At 43.1% G+C, this 15685-nt stretch overlaps 1 protein-coding gene across 3 annotated transcripts in view; it reads right to left on the bottom strand.

Moving 5' to 3' along the window:
- IMPA1 (inositol monophosphatase 1) overlaps window positions 1-15685 on the bottom strand; it is a 103424-nt gene that overhangs the window by 13024 nt on the left and 74715 nt on the right. For all 3 annotated transcript variants that reach the window (XM_069220412.1, XM_069220413.1, XM_069220414.1), the window contains exon 8: window positions 14744-14895. In XM_069220412.1, coding sequence (XP_069076513.1) covers window positions 14744-14895 — 152 coding nt within the window. The remainder of the gene's footprint in view (window positions 1-14743; window positions 14896-15685) is intronic.

Here is a 15685-nt window from a genome sequence, read left to right on the forward strand (position 1 = left end):
TGCCTCCCATTACCCGTAACAGCTACCAAAAGTACAACAAAAATTAATCAGCAACCCCTTTATAACATGCACCTTGCTTAATTTCCACAGTAGGCTAGTCTCCATTCTCCCTCCCTTCAGGAATGGGTCTCCACCCACCAGCCATTGGAATGCAGTGAACACTGACACAGTCTGGACAGCTGTAGCCACTCCCTACTTTGCAGCAGTTTAAACCAGTGTCCATTCAAAATGGATCCCACTTGTCCCAGTACTCAGTCGCACACCACACACACAGTCCTGACTACCATAAGTGTTCTGCATCCACTGCGCACACACACACACGCACTCACCACGCCCACAGAATGTGAGCACAAGGGTCCAGGGGTTCAAAAACAATAGAAGCAGACCCATACAAGAAAGGGCTCAGTCAACCATGCTCTCCCTTAAATCACGTAGAAAGGTTGGGTCATGCTAATGATTACCAAAAACTTTGTATGCTGCCATGACCACTTATGTGACTTATGCAAGGCATGGATAATAGGCCTATGTCAGACATGAGAGCATGCTTTGTGTGCCCCCCAAGGTCATACAGCAGGTTCTGGACCTTGCATTACCAGAAGCGGGACTAGGCATCTGGCCAGGTTATCATTCTAATGAAGCATATGCACAAACAAAATTACAGTATATCAATTTCACATGCAGTCGGGCACTGAGGGCAGAGTTACAAACCAGTTTACAAAAATGAACATCCTGTGCCTTGCTGCACACATGGTTTGCTAGATACTGTGATTCCTATTTATTTAAAGACTAAAAATGAGTTCTGACTTGATCCGCATTCGTACAGGGATTGATTAAAGAAGGAACATGGGATACTTGACGTCAACGTTGAAGTGTGCTTGCAAAGCTGCTTGTCGGTCTCTCATGGGGAATTATAAGAACGCTACCTATAAGGAACTAGGAGCACCAGCAAAGGAATGAGCATGTCTTAATAACAGAATGTAAGTAGCAGATGATGGAGAGAAGAAAAAGGGGGCTTCATAAGTATTATGGTTGTGGAAGGAAAACCTGAAGACAAAGTCATAATTGTAAGGAACGTAAAACCTACGCTATGTCCTGCACAAAATCTGTCAGGTCGACATTTAGTAAAATAAGGGACAGTGGTAAGAAATCATGAAACTCACATGAGCATGTTTCAATAACAATTAACATAATAAATACTAATAAAAAGTCCCAACATCCTCATACCTAACAACTACTATTATATTGCTAAGCAGGTCCAAATCAGACCTTTTCTTAGACGGACATTATGTATGGAGCCGAGCAGACAAGGACAAGAGTTTTCCTATGAACCATGGAAACTTGAAATAACTGCAATATCATAAAATGTACCACATATCCATATCTCTTGGGATATCATGTGGCTCCTCCATAGTCATGATTTCTTCAATTTCTACAACGTCCACACCTACCTCCTACTTTCAAAGATTAAATTCCTATCTCAGTTCAATTTTCCAACAGCCTACCTACTGACTGACCGCACTGGTATCTGTTATACCCTGCATAGAAGCATGCTGTCACCCACCAGGTGGGACGATAATGTTGATATATGATCTTCACTTCTTTTCTAGGCATGGATGTGATCTCCGGTGTTTTATATTTTGGACTAATAGTCTACTACTGCCCATGGAGGTAAACTGGAATGGAGAGCATCTAAACAGAGCCGTATTTGCTGTCCTTCAGGATCTTTGGGTGGGGGGAGCTGCAGTTTGATACCAGGAAACAGTGTAATGAAAGCACTGATGAAGGAGGCACAGAGACTATAAGTAGCTTCTAATTCAGACAAATGAGGTCCCTCTGGGCCTTTGACACATGATCATGTTTTGTAAGACCTGCAGCCTCACTAGTCACACAATTATCAACCACCTCGGAGTTCTGCAACTGTTGTTCAGTAAATATTATGTTAAAGGCATTAGAATACTCCCATTTTTCAATTAATCTACTCTCCCAACAACACTGTTCCACTTAAATTAGAAGGCATATGGTGGATCACTTTTGTTAAAGGGTTTGCAAAAAAGAAATACTACTAACATTGTTATTGAGTCCAGTCAGAAATTCAGCCTTAAGATTATTACAAGTCTGCTAATACAGCCTACATATTGTGCTTTGATTTTACCTGGGAAAAAAACCCTCTTCTACCAGAGGTGATATGCATGCCTTAGACCTTTTAAGTTAGGTAGGGGAACAGATTGGTTATATTTCACTATGAAAGGTTCCTATGGGCCCTTCTTCTAAGGAATCTTTATGGCAGCCTTGAAGCAGTGAGTGTTAACTTGTTTTAGTTATTTAGCTTAAGGAAATGAGAGGCCACCAACATACCTTAGGCAGTAATTCTAAGGACAACAGTCTGGCAGATTACACTCACTAATGAATTCTGCAGCATGTCGGTAAAAAGAAATACCATTCTTGCTATTAATTATCCCAATGTTTTCACAAAATTACAATAGGACTAAAGGCTCAATGAATCTGTAGGAGTAACCATTCTCTTTGGATAAATGTCAGTCTGGAGAAAGGTGGGCACAACCTTGGCCTTTTTTTAGGAGCAAATAGGTACCTTCCTCAGTAACAATCTGATGCTTTAAGAGTCTTAGCCCCATCCGTACACAAAGCTGCAGAGAGATCCTGCAGGACTTAGGAGGTAGCGCCTCAGACTCAATCAAAGACATACAAGTAGAAAGGCATTTGCAGCTTATTGGATGCATATTCATATGTAATGGACTGATGCCTTACACATGCTTCACTAGGAAAGCTGGGTGTACCTTGAGGTTTTCAAAAAATTTTAATATATGGAAACTGCACATTCACAGCTTTAAATCTGTGAGGCATTTTATATGACACTGCAGTAGTGTTGTTGGGGTTTTATATTTGTAAGAGCACCCTGCAGAGTCAAAATGTCAGCATGAAAGAGTAAAGAAGGACTGACTATAACTTATCATTGAGAACACACAAGGTAATATGTTTAGTTTCCTTTTTAATTTAGCTTAGACAGCCATATAATATTTAACCGTTTAAAAGGAATTCCCATGTGCAATTTGCACACCACCTGGTTTATGGATAGATGCACTTTGCAATGTGACCTACTTACTAACAGGTCGCATCACCAACTGTATAGTCACATGGGTCACAAAAGACCCAGATTTAATGAATATTAATTAAGCAAGATTCAGTTGAGTCCCCTGTGATTTGCTGTGAATGTAGAGATGGAAGCCTGCAAGGTACAGCAGACCTCCATTCCTGCATTCCCATACTGGAAACTATTTTTTAAAAGCAGCCCATGTCCATTAGAGGGACGGGTGCTCCTTTTAAGAAAAAGCTTCTTGTTTTGGAACACACTGGGGGAAGGGACAGTTTCCCCTCTGATAATAAGTTACCATCCCAACTAAGGGGTCAGCAGTTGATCAATGGTTTCAGACTGCAATTGGACAGCGTATGGTTTGAATGGGAGGTCCCAAGGATTTAGCTTGATAGACTTACTCAGTTTTAGATGTGCAGGTGGATGTATCAGGAAGCAGTCAGGGACCACCTGGTTCCAGGACTTCAGTCCTGCATGGACACAGCAATCAATCAACTGCAGTTAAGGACATGACTGTAGAAAGAAGTGGTTCAAGTGTATGAAACTTAGGCATTGGATTACTGAAAAGAATCTTGTGTAATTGACTTTTGCATTCCAAGGAGTAATTGTGGTGGGTGACAGCAGCTCACTATAGGTGTGACCGGACATGCTGAATTCATATGGGAGCAATATCATTCTGTTAAGAGCCAACAGCATCTGGTATTGTGGAGCAAACCCCCCTTAGAGGTTACACTCCTGGGTACGCAGAAAATATGGAACAGCAATCACATGTAGGAGGAAGATGGACCTTGGCCATGCACATCTTATCAGGGGTCCACCCTGAAGTCTTCTTTTCTCACCCCTAACAATCTCTGGAGGAGGATTCCCAACTGGTTATGCTCTCTCTCAGAGAAATGAAGAGTGAGATGGGTGAGTGTTCCACTTTACTTGTCAGCAGCTGTGGACTAGGTTACAGCAACAGATCTCCTTCGTTTCGGGAGCCTGAAAAAGCTGTCTCAAGACCCGGTTGTATGCCTCTATTTCTATTACCGTTACCTACCCATGCACTTAAGTTTGCTTCACCCACCAATCCATAACCTTCAAGCTTTTACTGTAATGCAACTCATTTCATCAATCTTATTTTTACTTTAATTACATTAAACTTTATTAATACTAATGCTGACTAAAATACGAACTTTGGCAATATAATGCAATCTCTGTTTGCAGTCTATTTGAAATATAAAAATTAATACATTTCATTTCAAGGAATTTTAAATAATGAAAAATTAAATTGTATTGTAATTTAAAATACTTAGAAATGTCAGAAGCCTAATGATAACTCTAGCCTTAAATCTCATTAAATAGTTGTATTTTTATTCAATTATTTTAATACTAACCCTAGTACTAAAGCACGTTATTTATTTGTTTAAAATTAATTATTAAACTAATAAGTATTGCAATTTTAACATTAACCCTTCATTTTAATCAAAGTCTTCATCACAGTAACACTAATTATGACAGTTACCATAACTGAAACTAAAATACATTAAAATGTAATTGTTACAACATTTACATGGCCCCGCTCGCCAACATCCTCCGACCACACGGAATCACCATCATATCCTATGCAGACGACACCCAGCTCGTCATCTCCCTCACCCAAAACCCTACCACCACCAAAACCAACCTCCACGCTGGACTCCTGGACACCGCTAAATGGATGACAGCTAACCACCTCAAGCTAAACTCCAATAAAACCGAAATCATCATCTTCGGCCCCAACAAAACTATATGGGACGACTCCTGGTGGCCCACCGCCCTAGGATCCCCACCAACACCCGCAAACCACGCATGCAATCTCGGCATCATCCTGGACCCTTCCCTCTCCATGACCCAGCAAATCAACGCCATCGCCTCCTCCTGTTTCAACACCCTCCGCTTGCTGCGAAAAACCTTCAAATGGATTCCCATAGAGACCAGAAAGACCGTCACCCATGCACTCATCAGCAGCAGGCTAGACTACGGAAACGCCCTCAACGCCGGCACCACACTCAAGTTCAAGCAAAAACTCCAGAGGATCCAGAACGCAGCCGCCCGCCTCATCCTGGACCTCCCATGCCATGAACACATCTCCTCACACCTCAGATCCCTTCACTGGCTTCCGATCGACAAGAGGATCACCTTCAAAATCCTCATCCACGCACACAAATCCCATTGGCAATCCCATAGACAATATCTGTGCTACATCTGGGATCTTGTTTTCTCTGGTGAACATATTGGGATACATACTTGTTATGAAGCTCCCTAAAATCCTCATTTGCTGCAGTCTCCTCAGTAGAAAATGCTTTTTATTTTCCACTTCAGTTCCATAAAGATTACATTCAGATGTGCCACTCTTTTGGCATAAATTGAGTATGCTAGCACTCTAGTTGCTCATTAGAACACGTTAGTAAAGCTGCTGCTCACCAGGTAGTAAACTGAAAGTCTGCTGCTAGTGTTGAAAGTGCATAATTCAGTCTGCATGTCAAGGTGTTTTAATGAAACAGAAGTGGAAGATTTTTGAGAACTCACTTAATACATTCCCCAGTTTGTCTTATTACAGCACTAGCCATAATTTATATAACATTAACCCCTCATTTAGTTTCTTTCTAAATTTAATGTTGTAAGTTTTACCAGTTTCATTCAATCAGGATGGCTATTTTTTTGTCATAAGTAAGACTATTAGTGCTCTAGTTGTTCTTTAGAACACTCTAGGAGATTGCAGGGAATCAACTGACAGGCTGCTCCTGTTGGAAGTATGTTTTACTGAGAATGGCAGACTTCATTCTCATATGGCTGAGCAAGATAGTGTGAATTTACAGAAAATATGTTCTCATTTTAGCTTCTGGTGCACCTTCCACAACCTCTATGGGAAAATCATGAGAATAAAGTTTACTCTCAAACATGATACATGAAATCTTAGCAGGAGGCATTTTCACATGGTAAAATTACCTTTGAAACAAATTATTTGTATTATAATTAAAATCTGTTCTCACCCTTTACATGTTCTCCTTTTTGTGACCCTCAAAACCTGCCATTCACTACAATGTGTTTCAATGGGGGTGCTATCATGTATACTGCCATCACTTTCTAGTTAAATTGCGGACATCCAATCAGATCTCACCATGAGATCTGTGCTTAGGCTTCACCCAGATATACAAATTTGGATGTCCTTTAGCATCTCGAAAACTATTGAATAAATTTGCACCAAATAACAAAAAGGCTACTTTCTGGACCAGAAGCAATCTTTCTATCAAATATGATGTAATTCCCCCTCCCACTACTCAGTCCCCACTTAACGGGCCACTCCAAAACTTTCCATGCACAACAAGACCCTTGGGCACACTTTGTTTGAAAAAATGGTGAAGATTCGTCAAACGGCTCCAAAGATATAGGCAAGTTAGAAAATGCTTTTTCTATGGAAGCTAGGCCCTAACTACAACTACTTGCAACTGCCAGTAAGTAATACACATATATGTTTATATACATATACATTTTATTACCTACTAGAGATCGCCAGTAGGTAGTTATAGTTAGGACCTAGTTTCCGTAGGAAAAAAAAGTTTTGGGATATGCTAATATCTTTGGTGGTGCTTGATGAATCTTCACAAAATGTTCAAAACTAGTACGCAACTCTCTGCAGCTGCTCTGTGAAAAGTTTTGGGGTGATCCGTCAAGCAGGGCCTGAGAAAAAGACAGCGTCCCAAAACACGATTTTCCCATGCCATGTAATTTCCCATAGGGATTTTAGAATGACAGCCTGAACCGCTGGACAGAATCACTCTTAATTTAGCAGACAGCTAGCTCTTGGTCCAGGCAGAGCCTTTTTGTAATTTGGTGTAAATCCATTCAGTAGTTTTTGAGTTATCAAAGCAAAAATAAATTAGTATATCTAGGGACGCAGATCCACCACATTTCCTTTGTGGATCAACGTGCCAACAGCAATGCTCTGATTGGCTGGTCCCAACCTGAGAGGGAAGTTTATGGCCGCCATTTTGTTCACCGGGACTCGGTCCCAGTGGGACAAATAAAATTAAAAAGTAATAGAAGGGATCAGGTTAGAGGTACCCAGACTGCATTGAACTAATGGAGGGGTCCGTGAGGGACCCCTCATGGACAAGAAATTGTCCCAAAGCATTTTTTTTTAGCGCACAAGGATCCGCAGATGCACTGGGATCGTCATGGATTCGGGTAGATCTGCGGATCCAGACCGTAAGTAAAAAACACATACACTCACTCACAGGCCCACACACCTACTCACACACACATACACTTTCACAAACACACCCACTCACACACCCAGACAGCGACTCACACACCCACTCACAGGCCCTCAAAACCACTTACACACCCACTCACATATCCACACAGCACTCACACACCTACTAACACACCCACACAACTACTAACCCACCCACACAGTCACTCACAGACCAACTCACACTCCAACAAAACCACTCACACCCACTCGAAGACTCACACAGCCACTCACAGACCAACTCACACATCCACCTACAATCCCACACAACCACTCACACAGCCACTCACACCCATACAGGCACTCTCACACCCACTCACAGACCCATTAACCCACCCACACAGCCGCTGAAACACCCACTCAGATCGACACAGCCTGTCACACATGCACTCACACACCCACCACACAGCCATAGAACCACACACACACACCCTCACACACCTATGTTACAGGGACTTTATAGTCAGGAAATAGCATTAAAAACATAGAAATTCACTGAAAAAACAAAGGTTATAGTGACATTACTGTTAGGAATATGAATTTAAAAAAGCTTAGAAATCCACTAAAAAATAAAAAGGTTACAGGGATGTTATAGTTAGGTTCAGAATGTACATGCACGAAACCATTGAAATACAGCTGTTATAGTTAGAATTATTTCAAGTAACTCTAAATCATGCCCTAAGGTAATAATATCGCCCGCTTGCTGGAAGAGGAGATTTCATCTCTTCCCCACCTGCAGACAGGCGGGTAGGGAAAGAGATGAAAATACTGGTCCTGCATGCAGGGAGCTGCATTTCCAACTGCTCCCTGCATGCAGGAGTAATGCCAGATCCCTCAGGAGGTGAGGAGTCAGCTAAGACCAAGGGGGCCTTGAGGCCACCCACCCGAGGTCCCTACAAATAAAAAATAAACAAATAATGAATCCTGCTGTGTATATTTAAGGTAGATAAATATGCAGGGCAGGATTCATACAGGCACAAAGGTCATGTCACAGAAATTAAACCTCAAAGGGAAGCATTTACAGATAAAAACAAAGCAGGTGCCCAAATTAAAGCTCTACTTGTGTAAAGTACTAATCATTCTAACTTTGGGCGCGTGGCCAAGGTAAAGAAAAATAGTATTCTCTGCATTTCCACCATTAAAAGTTGCCTATAAACCTTGAAGGAGGTGTTTGCATCCTTGCTTTTTCTGAGTGCAATATCACATGTAGTGACTGATAAGTGGGTTCTTTCTTGTCATCTGCTGCTGAGACCAGAGATAGTGTTATCCCATTTAAAAAGCAAACACTCCACTTCCAACAAATGGGATTTGTAAAAATGGTCCCGCTTGCTGGAAAAGGAGATTTCATCTTTTCCCCCACCCACAAACCTGGGGCACTGCTCCTGCATGGGGGGAGCTGCACAGTCAGCAGTTCCCTGCATGCAGGAGCAATGCCAGATCCCACAGGAGGCTGGGAGCCAGCTGGGACCACAGGGGTCTTCAGGTCCCCCAGAGCTCCCTACAAATAAAAACAAAAATAATAATTAATCCTGCTCTGCGTATTTATATAGATAAATAAATACAGAGGGTCAGGATTCATTCTGGCACAAAGGTCATTTGACAGAAATTAAACCTTCAATGGGAAGCATGTGCAGATAAAAACAAAGCAGGTGCCCAAATTGAAGCTCTACTTGTGTAAAGTAGTAATCATCCCAACTTTGTGAGCGTGACCAAGGCAAAGCAAGTGTGTTTTTTCTGCATTTTCACTGTTGAGTTACCTGTAAACCTTGAAGGGGGGGTTTGCATCCTTGCTTCTTTTGTAATATCTCATGCAATATCTCATGTAGTAACTGACAAATGGGTTCTTTCTTGTCATCTGCAGCTGAGACCAGAGATTGTATTATCCATTTAAAAACTACAAGGATGTAAGATGGCTTAGAAGCCTCGCCCTTTTGGTGATATGCAACGTCTTCACCCATTTTAGCAAGAAGATGGGCAGCTTATTAAGAGGACACCAAGCATGTTTCCCACTGATTTTGGAGACGCATTCTTGAGGCACAGAAATATGATCACAGCTCCACCAAACAAAGAAGCACTTCATGAGGGACATGGGGTAGACTGGAGTCCAGGCCCTGTGGCTAACTTCAATCGCTGCGTGGCAGGGTACATCGTAAACAAATCATCATGTTATTACAGTCATTCATAAACTTTTCAAGGTTCTTCAAACTTTCGGCTCACATTTAGCGCGCAGCCAGTTTAATCTTTTACTGTCAACAATGGAACTTCATCACATGCACCTTATGTCGCACCTGTGGACACCTACTTTTAACCAACCCTCGGTGCCCATCCTACTCAGATTTTCTACTAATAATGTTCACAACCACTACCTCAAAAGACTTCCTTTTCCATGATTCTACAGTGGTCCATGCCATTAACCCACTCTTGGTGTTGAAGAGCAGTTCTGAAATCCCATTTCCTAGCAATGTCCCATTTCGCCTACCATGCACCCTAAATTGACTAATAATTTGTGATAGCGCATATGATCTGTCGGTCCCCAGATACTCAACAATGCCACCTCAGGCCACAGTCACAGCTGTAGCCTCGTTGCACCCTGCAGTGTTATCCCGACCTCCTTCCACAAGTTCCCAATCTTAAAAGGGGTAAAAGATGCCCTCAAGGCCACATCTCCTGAGACACTCAGCGTTTGCCACTCTACCCAGTCTAGGGCGCAGTGTATGGGTGTAATAGACTCCATGAAAGATTTTAAGTTTGATAAGGCAGGGACACACTGGAATGGTCACCTCCAACAGGACCATAAGTGCCCCGTTCAAAATCGTCTTTGTCCTGTTCCCCACAGTCCCGTATCCATCTACCTGCAGTCCCAACAAAAAGGGCTGAGTATTTCTCATCAATGTCCCATATGTTGGGGAGATCAATTTCTCCTTTACTGATCCCTCCAATAACCTCATCTCCAGTGAGAGTCCTCCTGCGTTTCCACATCTGAGGGGGTGATTTACTGAAGAGCTGCCATCAACTGGGTATATTTCAGCCACTGCGTGGCAGGCATCCGATATTCCCTTGCAAATGCTCAAAGGGGATCACTCCACTGGCATCTCACACCTCCGCCCCTTCAGAGCCACCACCTTTGGCAGCCTAGATCTCTCCAATAACGGAGTTCTTGGGGTGAATCGGGCACTCTATCCCATCAATTGATTTAACTTTCTCCAAGTCCAAACCACCAACTCTGCAACCGGACACAGTGGCAAGTCTAGTGTGCCCCCATACAGCCAGTGTAGAGAGGTTTGATTACCCATAGCATGGCGGTCGATCCTTAAAGCTGGGTCTTCCCGCTGGGCATATGCCCACTGGTTGACCACACTAATCTGTGCAGCCTCACAACATTTGCAAATGCTCGGCAGCACTATCCCCCTTCATATTTAGATCACTGGAGAGTACACAGGACCATCCTCGGCTGTCCACCTGCCCATAACAGCATACATCCCAGAGGCTTGACTCATGCAGAGAATTTATCTGGGATTCTACAAGGTGTGTTTTGAAGAATATAACGAAATCGGGGAAGGGACGACTTCTTAAACATTACTGCCCTTCCCACCAGAGAAATCAGTAGTGACTTCCAATGTTAGCTTCATAGTACACACCCTGGCTTTTTGTAATCCAGATCCCCAAATATATAAATTTGGTCCTCTCCACTCTAAGGGGCAATGCCAGTGAGTGGTCCTGCCCCCCCCCCGCCACCCACGGAAAGAATAAAGATTTGTCCCAGTTTATGACAAACCCAGAAACCTCCCCAAAGACCTGAAAGATGTCTTCCAGGCTATAGAATGTTGCAGGTATCTGGGTCAAGTAAAACAAAATATTGTCTGCATATAGGGAGATCCTCTCCTCTTCATCAAATCCTCCTGGCACCTCCAAATCTGTGCATACCCCCATATTCATTCTGCAAGACTCTCAACTGATAGTGCAAACAGCATCAGAGACAAAGGGCAGCCCTGTCTCATACCCCTGTGCAGATGGAACTCACAAGAGGTGCAACCCTTAACCCTCACTCTCGCACAAGGTCAGTCATGGAGCAGCTGTATCCATCTCTGGTATTTAGGGCCAAAGCCCATTTTCTCCAAGACTCCGAATAAAAAAGATCACTCGACAGAATCAAAGGCCTTATTGGCATCTAGTGAGGCGATAGCGCAACCAATGGAGGAGGACTCCACCACAGGCAGGTTACTGAGAAGCCTACAGAGGTTCAACGTTGTCGACCGACCAGGCATAAACCCATTTTGATCAAGGTGTATCAGTGTTGTCACACCTTTCTCAACCTATTCACCAAAAGTTTAGCTAGGATTTTGAGATCTGCATTTTACAGTGATATTGGGTGATATAAGTCACATCTATCCCTGGGCTTACCAGGTTTAGGGACTAGTACTACCGTGCATATCCTTCAGGAGTTCATCTGCCTGAAGCGCCTCCTCAAAGGCTGTGTACAGAGGGGGGCATCCATTAAACTAGTTTGTGGAAGAAATCCACGGGGAACCCATTGGGACCCGAAGCCTTCCCTGCTGCAGTTGGCCCACAGGCATGAAGACCTCCTCCTCCAATATGTCCGTGTCTAAGTCAGCCAGCTGTTGGTCTAATTATTTTATAGGACAGTGTGCAATGAAGCTTAAAATTTCTCGTTCCGGGACACTCAACTGGGAGTCATAGAAGCTTAGCGAGCTGCAATGGCAGCTCTTCTGCTATCTCCTGACTATCCCGCACCACCCCTCCAGCAGATGCATGCAGTCCTCTTGTAAACATACCCTTTTTTCCCCAGCTTCCAATCCATGCAAGCAACTTTCTCACTTTATTACAAGCCTCATATAAGCGCTTCTGTTTAGCTAGGAACATTTTCTTAACCTCATCTGAGGCTACAGACAGTATTCTCCCGTCTTTGCCTCAGGGTTCGCAAAGGCTGTATGCCCTCTCCGTAATGTCAGCAGTTCTCTTTCCAAGTCAGACAATCTTTATTTTCGCTTCCTGTGGTCCCTGGCCTCCCCAGCAATGAGGACCCCCATGATAGTGGCTAAATATTCCTCCCATAGGACCACTTGACTTCGAACAGATTCTCGGTTTTCAGCAAAATAACACTGAGAGGCCTGCTCGACACTACTGACCTTTTGCTCATTTCTGAGATGTCACGTCTCTATCTTCCAACCACCCCCGGGATGCACATAATCATGTAACGTATCCTCAAGCAGGGAGCATTTGCTTATGCTTCATGCTAAATATTCCGCCTCTCCAAAGCTGGTAGCAGATCTGATGTGAAAAAATAACCTAGCTGGGTATGAACTCCATGGGAGTCAGAGTAAAATGAATATCTCCTCTCCTGGCCATGCAGTGCCCTCCAAACATCTAACAGCCCCAATGCCTGTACAAGGCCCTCCAATCTACCCTTTGTCATTCTCCCTTCTGCTTTCGTACTAGTCCTGTCGAGTTCTGTATCTAATACCAAGCTGAATTTCCTTCCTCCCTCCCCCCAATATCACTTGTGCATGCTGTACCTCAGCCAGAATTTCACCCACCCTCTGAAGTGTGTTTACCCAACCTGTTAACATTCCATGCCAATATCAACAGCTGTTTCAGGTGCATCATGGTATACTTCCCCTCTCCAACCCTTCCATACTCTTGTCCAATGATCAACTGACTCAAGCAAATTCTTATACTGTGGTGTGAAGACAGAAAGGAAAACAAGAAATGTAACAATAACCCAAAACGTCCCCCTCCCGACTTTAACGTGTCATGTATGTACATCAAACCTCCCCCCAAAGACAGATTAGGTATGGTCCTCACACCTGAAAATCAAACAAACAGAACTTAAGTCCTTTGCTGGGGCGTAGTCTATCACCAGCATCTTCTAAGGGGTTTGAAAGATAGGCAGGTCCCATAGGTGTGGGCACCAAGTTCGACCTCCCCATCGGTAACCAGTTCTGTTTCCAAGCTTCCTGTACTGCCTCTGTCTGGTGTCATCTCAGTCTAACCCATCTGATCAGCTGTCATGGGTGTCACAACTGGCAACTGTTCATCATCTGAGCCTCGATTTGACACTGTGTGGTGCCATCTACTAAAGCTGCCCTCTGGCGCCAAGGTTCATTATTTATTGCTGCTCAAGATATCACTGCTGTTGTTGATCTCCAACACTGATTTACACCTGTACATCTTTCATCTGGTCCTGAGTGAGGGTAGGCTTATTGTGTTTCCTGCTATTCCAACATTTAACCAGTTTGTTTTTCCAGCCATCCCTCATTTCTGCATCCAGCGGTCAGTCCTGTGGGCAGGCCCTGTATCTCAAGCCAGTCCTATGCTTCCTGAGGTGTGGCCATGAAGTGTGTTTTCCCTCCATGCTCTACTGTCAGCTTTGCTGGGTAGAGGAGCACGTACTTCAATTTTAGTTGGCGCAGGAACTTTTTCACCGGAACATATGCCCCCTCAACTGTTGAACCTGGGTGGTGTAATCAGGATAAAGGTTGCCCTCTTGGCTGTCTACCTTCCAGGGATCATTATTACGTGCGTTCTTGAGAACTACATCCCAATCCCGGAAGTTCATCAATCTTGCTTTGACTGGATGAGGATTCGACCCCCGGTGAGGGGTTGGGGAAGATAGGGGTAATTTGCCGAGATTCTGTGGGCTTGTTCAATAGAGAAAAATATCAAGGGGGATTACTCCAAGATCAGTCCTCCATGTAGAGTTCCAACTAAGGCCCTTCTACTCTTTTTGGCACCCGCATGAGACGGACACTGTGTCAACGAGATCTGCCCTCTGCATCTTCAAGTTTATTCACAAGAGCCTGCATTTCTGTCTCCATGGTAGAGGCCCTCTGAATAATGTCTTTCACCTGTGGCACTATAGTTTCCAGGGTACCTTCAGTTTCCTTGATGCAGTCAGCAAGCTTCTGCTGGTCCTCTCTGAGATGTTTTACTTCCCCCGCCACTGCCGCTATTTGTATTCCCAGGGTTACTTTGGTATCCTTTATCACCTCCAACATAGGCTCACATGTTAAACGTACAAAACCATAGAAATTCAACTGTTATAAAGTTACTTCAAGCAACTATAAGTCATACTCTAAGGTAATTTTAACTCACACCCTTGCCGTGCACTGCTAATTACCCAAGATATTACAACACTCCTGACATCTTTGATAATTTCTTTGATAATATCACTGTAAACATTTACAGTAACTTCACTGAGTTAACTAATATGAGAAAAAGAGAGAGACTAAAATGGCTAGCTGTACCATATATAGTAGGCATAATTTCACTGCATATTATATCATGCCATGACTAATTTGAATCTACAAAAAGAAGTCAAAATTTTCATGAGTGTTTACCTGTTGCATCTATCACAACGCCTCCAGCCTCGGTGACGATGACTGCCGCAGCTGCCATATCCCAACAGTGAATTCCTATTTCATAATATGCGTCTGCCCCACCTGTCGCAACGAGACACATATTCACAGCTGCTGTGCCAACTGCTCTTATTCTGGAAGAAATAGAAACCGCTATAAAATAGGAGGCTAGTATTCATGTTTAGCTCATAACATGTATAAAGCAATTTTTTTTTTTCGTAAGACATGGAAAGCTGCTTGTGTCACAAACAGGTCTTAAGGGTTTTAAACAATTGCTTCATAAGAAAGGCCAATTTTCATAGGTAATGGCAGTCAAGTGAAGAACTGGAAAGGACAAGACGCTTTACATTCGAATTTCATACAGGTTTTTAAATTAGAAAAAATATAAATGCTCAGGGTACTAAGTAAAAATGTTTCTCATATACAGTTGATGGGCCAAAGCCTCCCACACAAAAAGAAGGGAAGCTAACAGACTGAAAGGTGAGCACAGAGGGCTTGAGTTTTGAGACTGACACAGCACAAAACATATAGCCACTGGCAATGCCAATAAATGTGGCTTTAATTTACTCTCAAAGACAGGTATGCACAAATGCATTTTGCAAGCGTTCGCACATGTAAGCCAGACCTATTGGTTTTATCAATGCATGCAAGATGTCCCGAGCACAAGCAGTGCAAGACTACACTACCGCATAGAGTTACTATCTACTGATTCTGTGTATCAACAGTGAGCAGCACAGGCCTACAGTACGACACACTGTTAGGTATCTCAAAATTAAAATATTTATGAAAATGTATTACACTTTTACTGTGAAATAACCGATGTAATTTGGAAAATATGTAAAAAAATGATGCAGTACCTGTAATATGGAGACTCAATTCAAAGTGTTTTTATTAAAAAAGGCTCTATTTAATGAGGATTAAAGC

Source organism: Pleurodeles waltl, chromosome 2_2 (assembly GCF_031143425.1).
Source record: "Pleurodeles waltl isolate 20211129_DDA chromosome 2_2, aPleWal1.hap1.20221129, whole genome shotgun sequence".
In the NCBI taxonomy this organism is placed as follows: Eukaryota; Metazoa; Chordata; class Amphibia; order Caudata; family Salamandridae; genus Pleurodeles; species Pleurodeles waltl.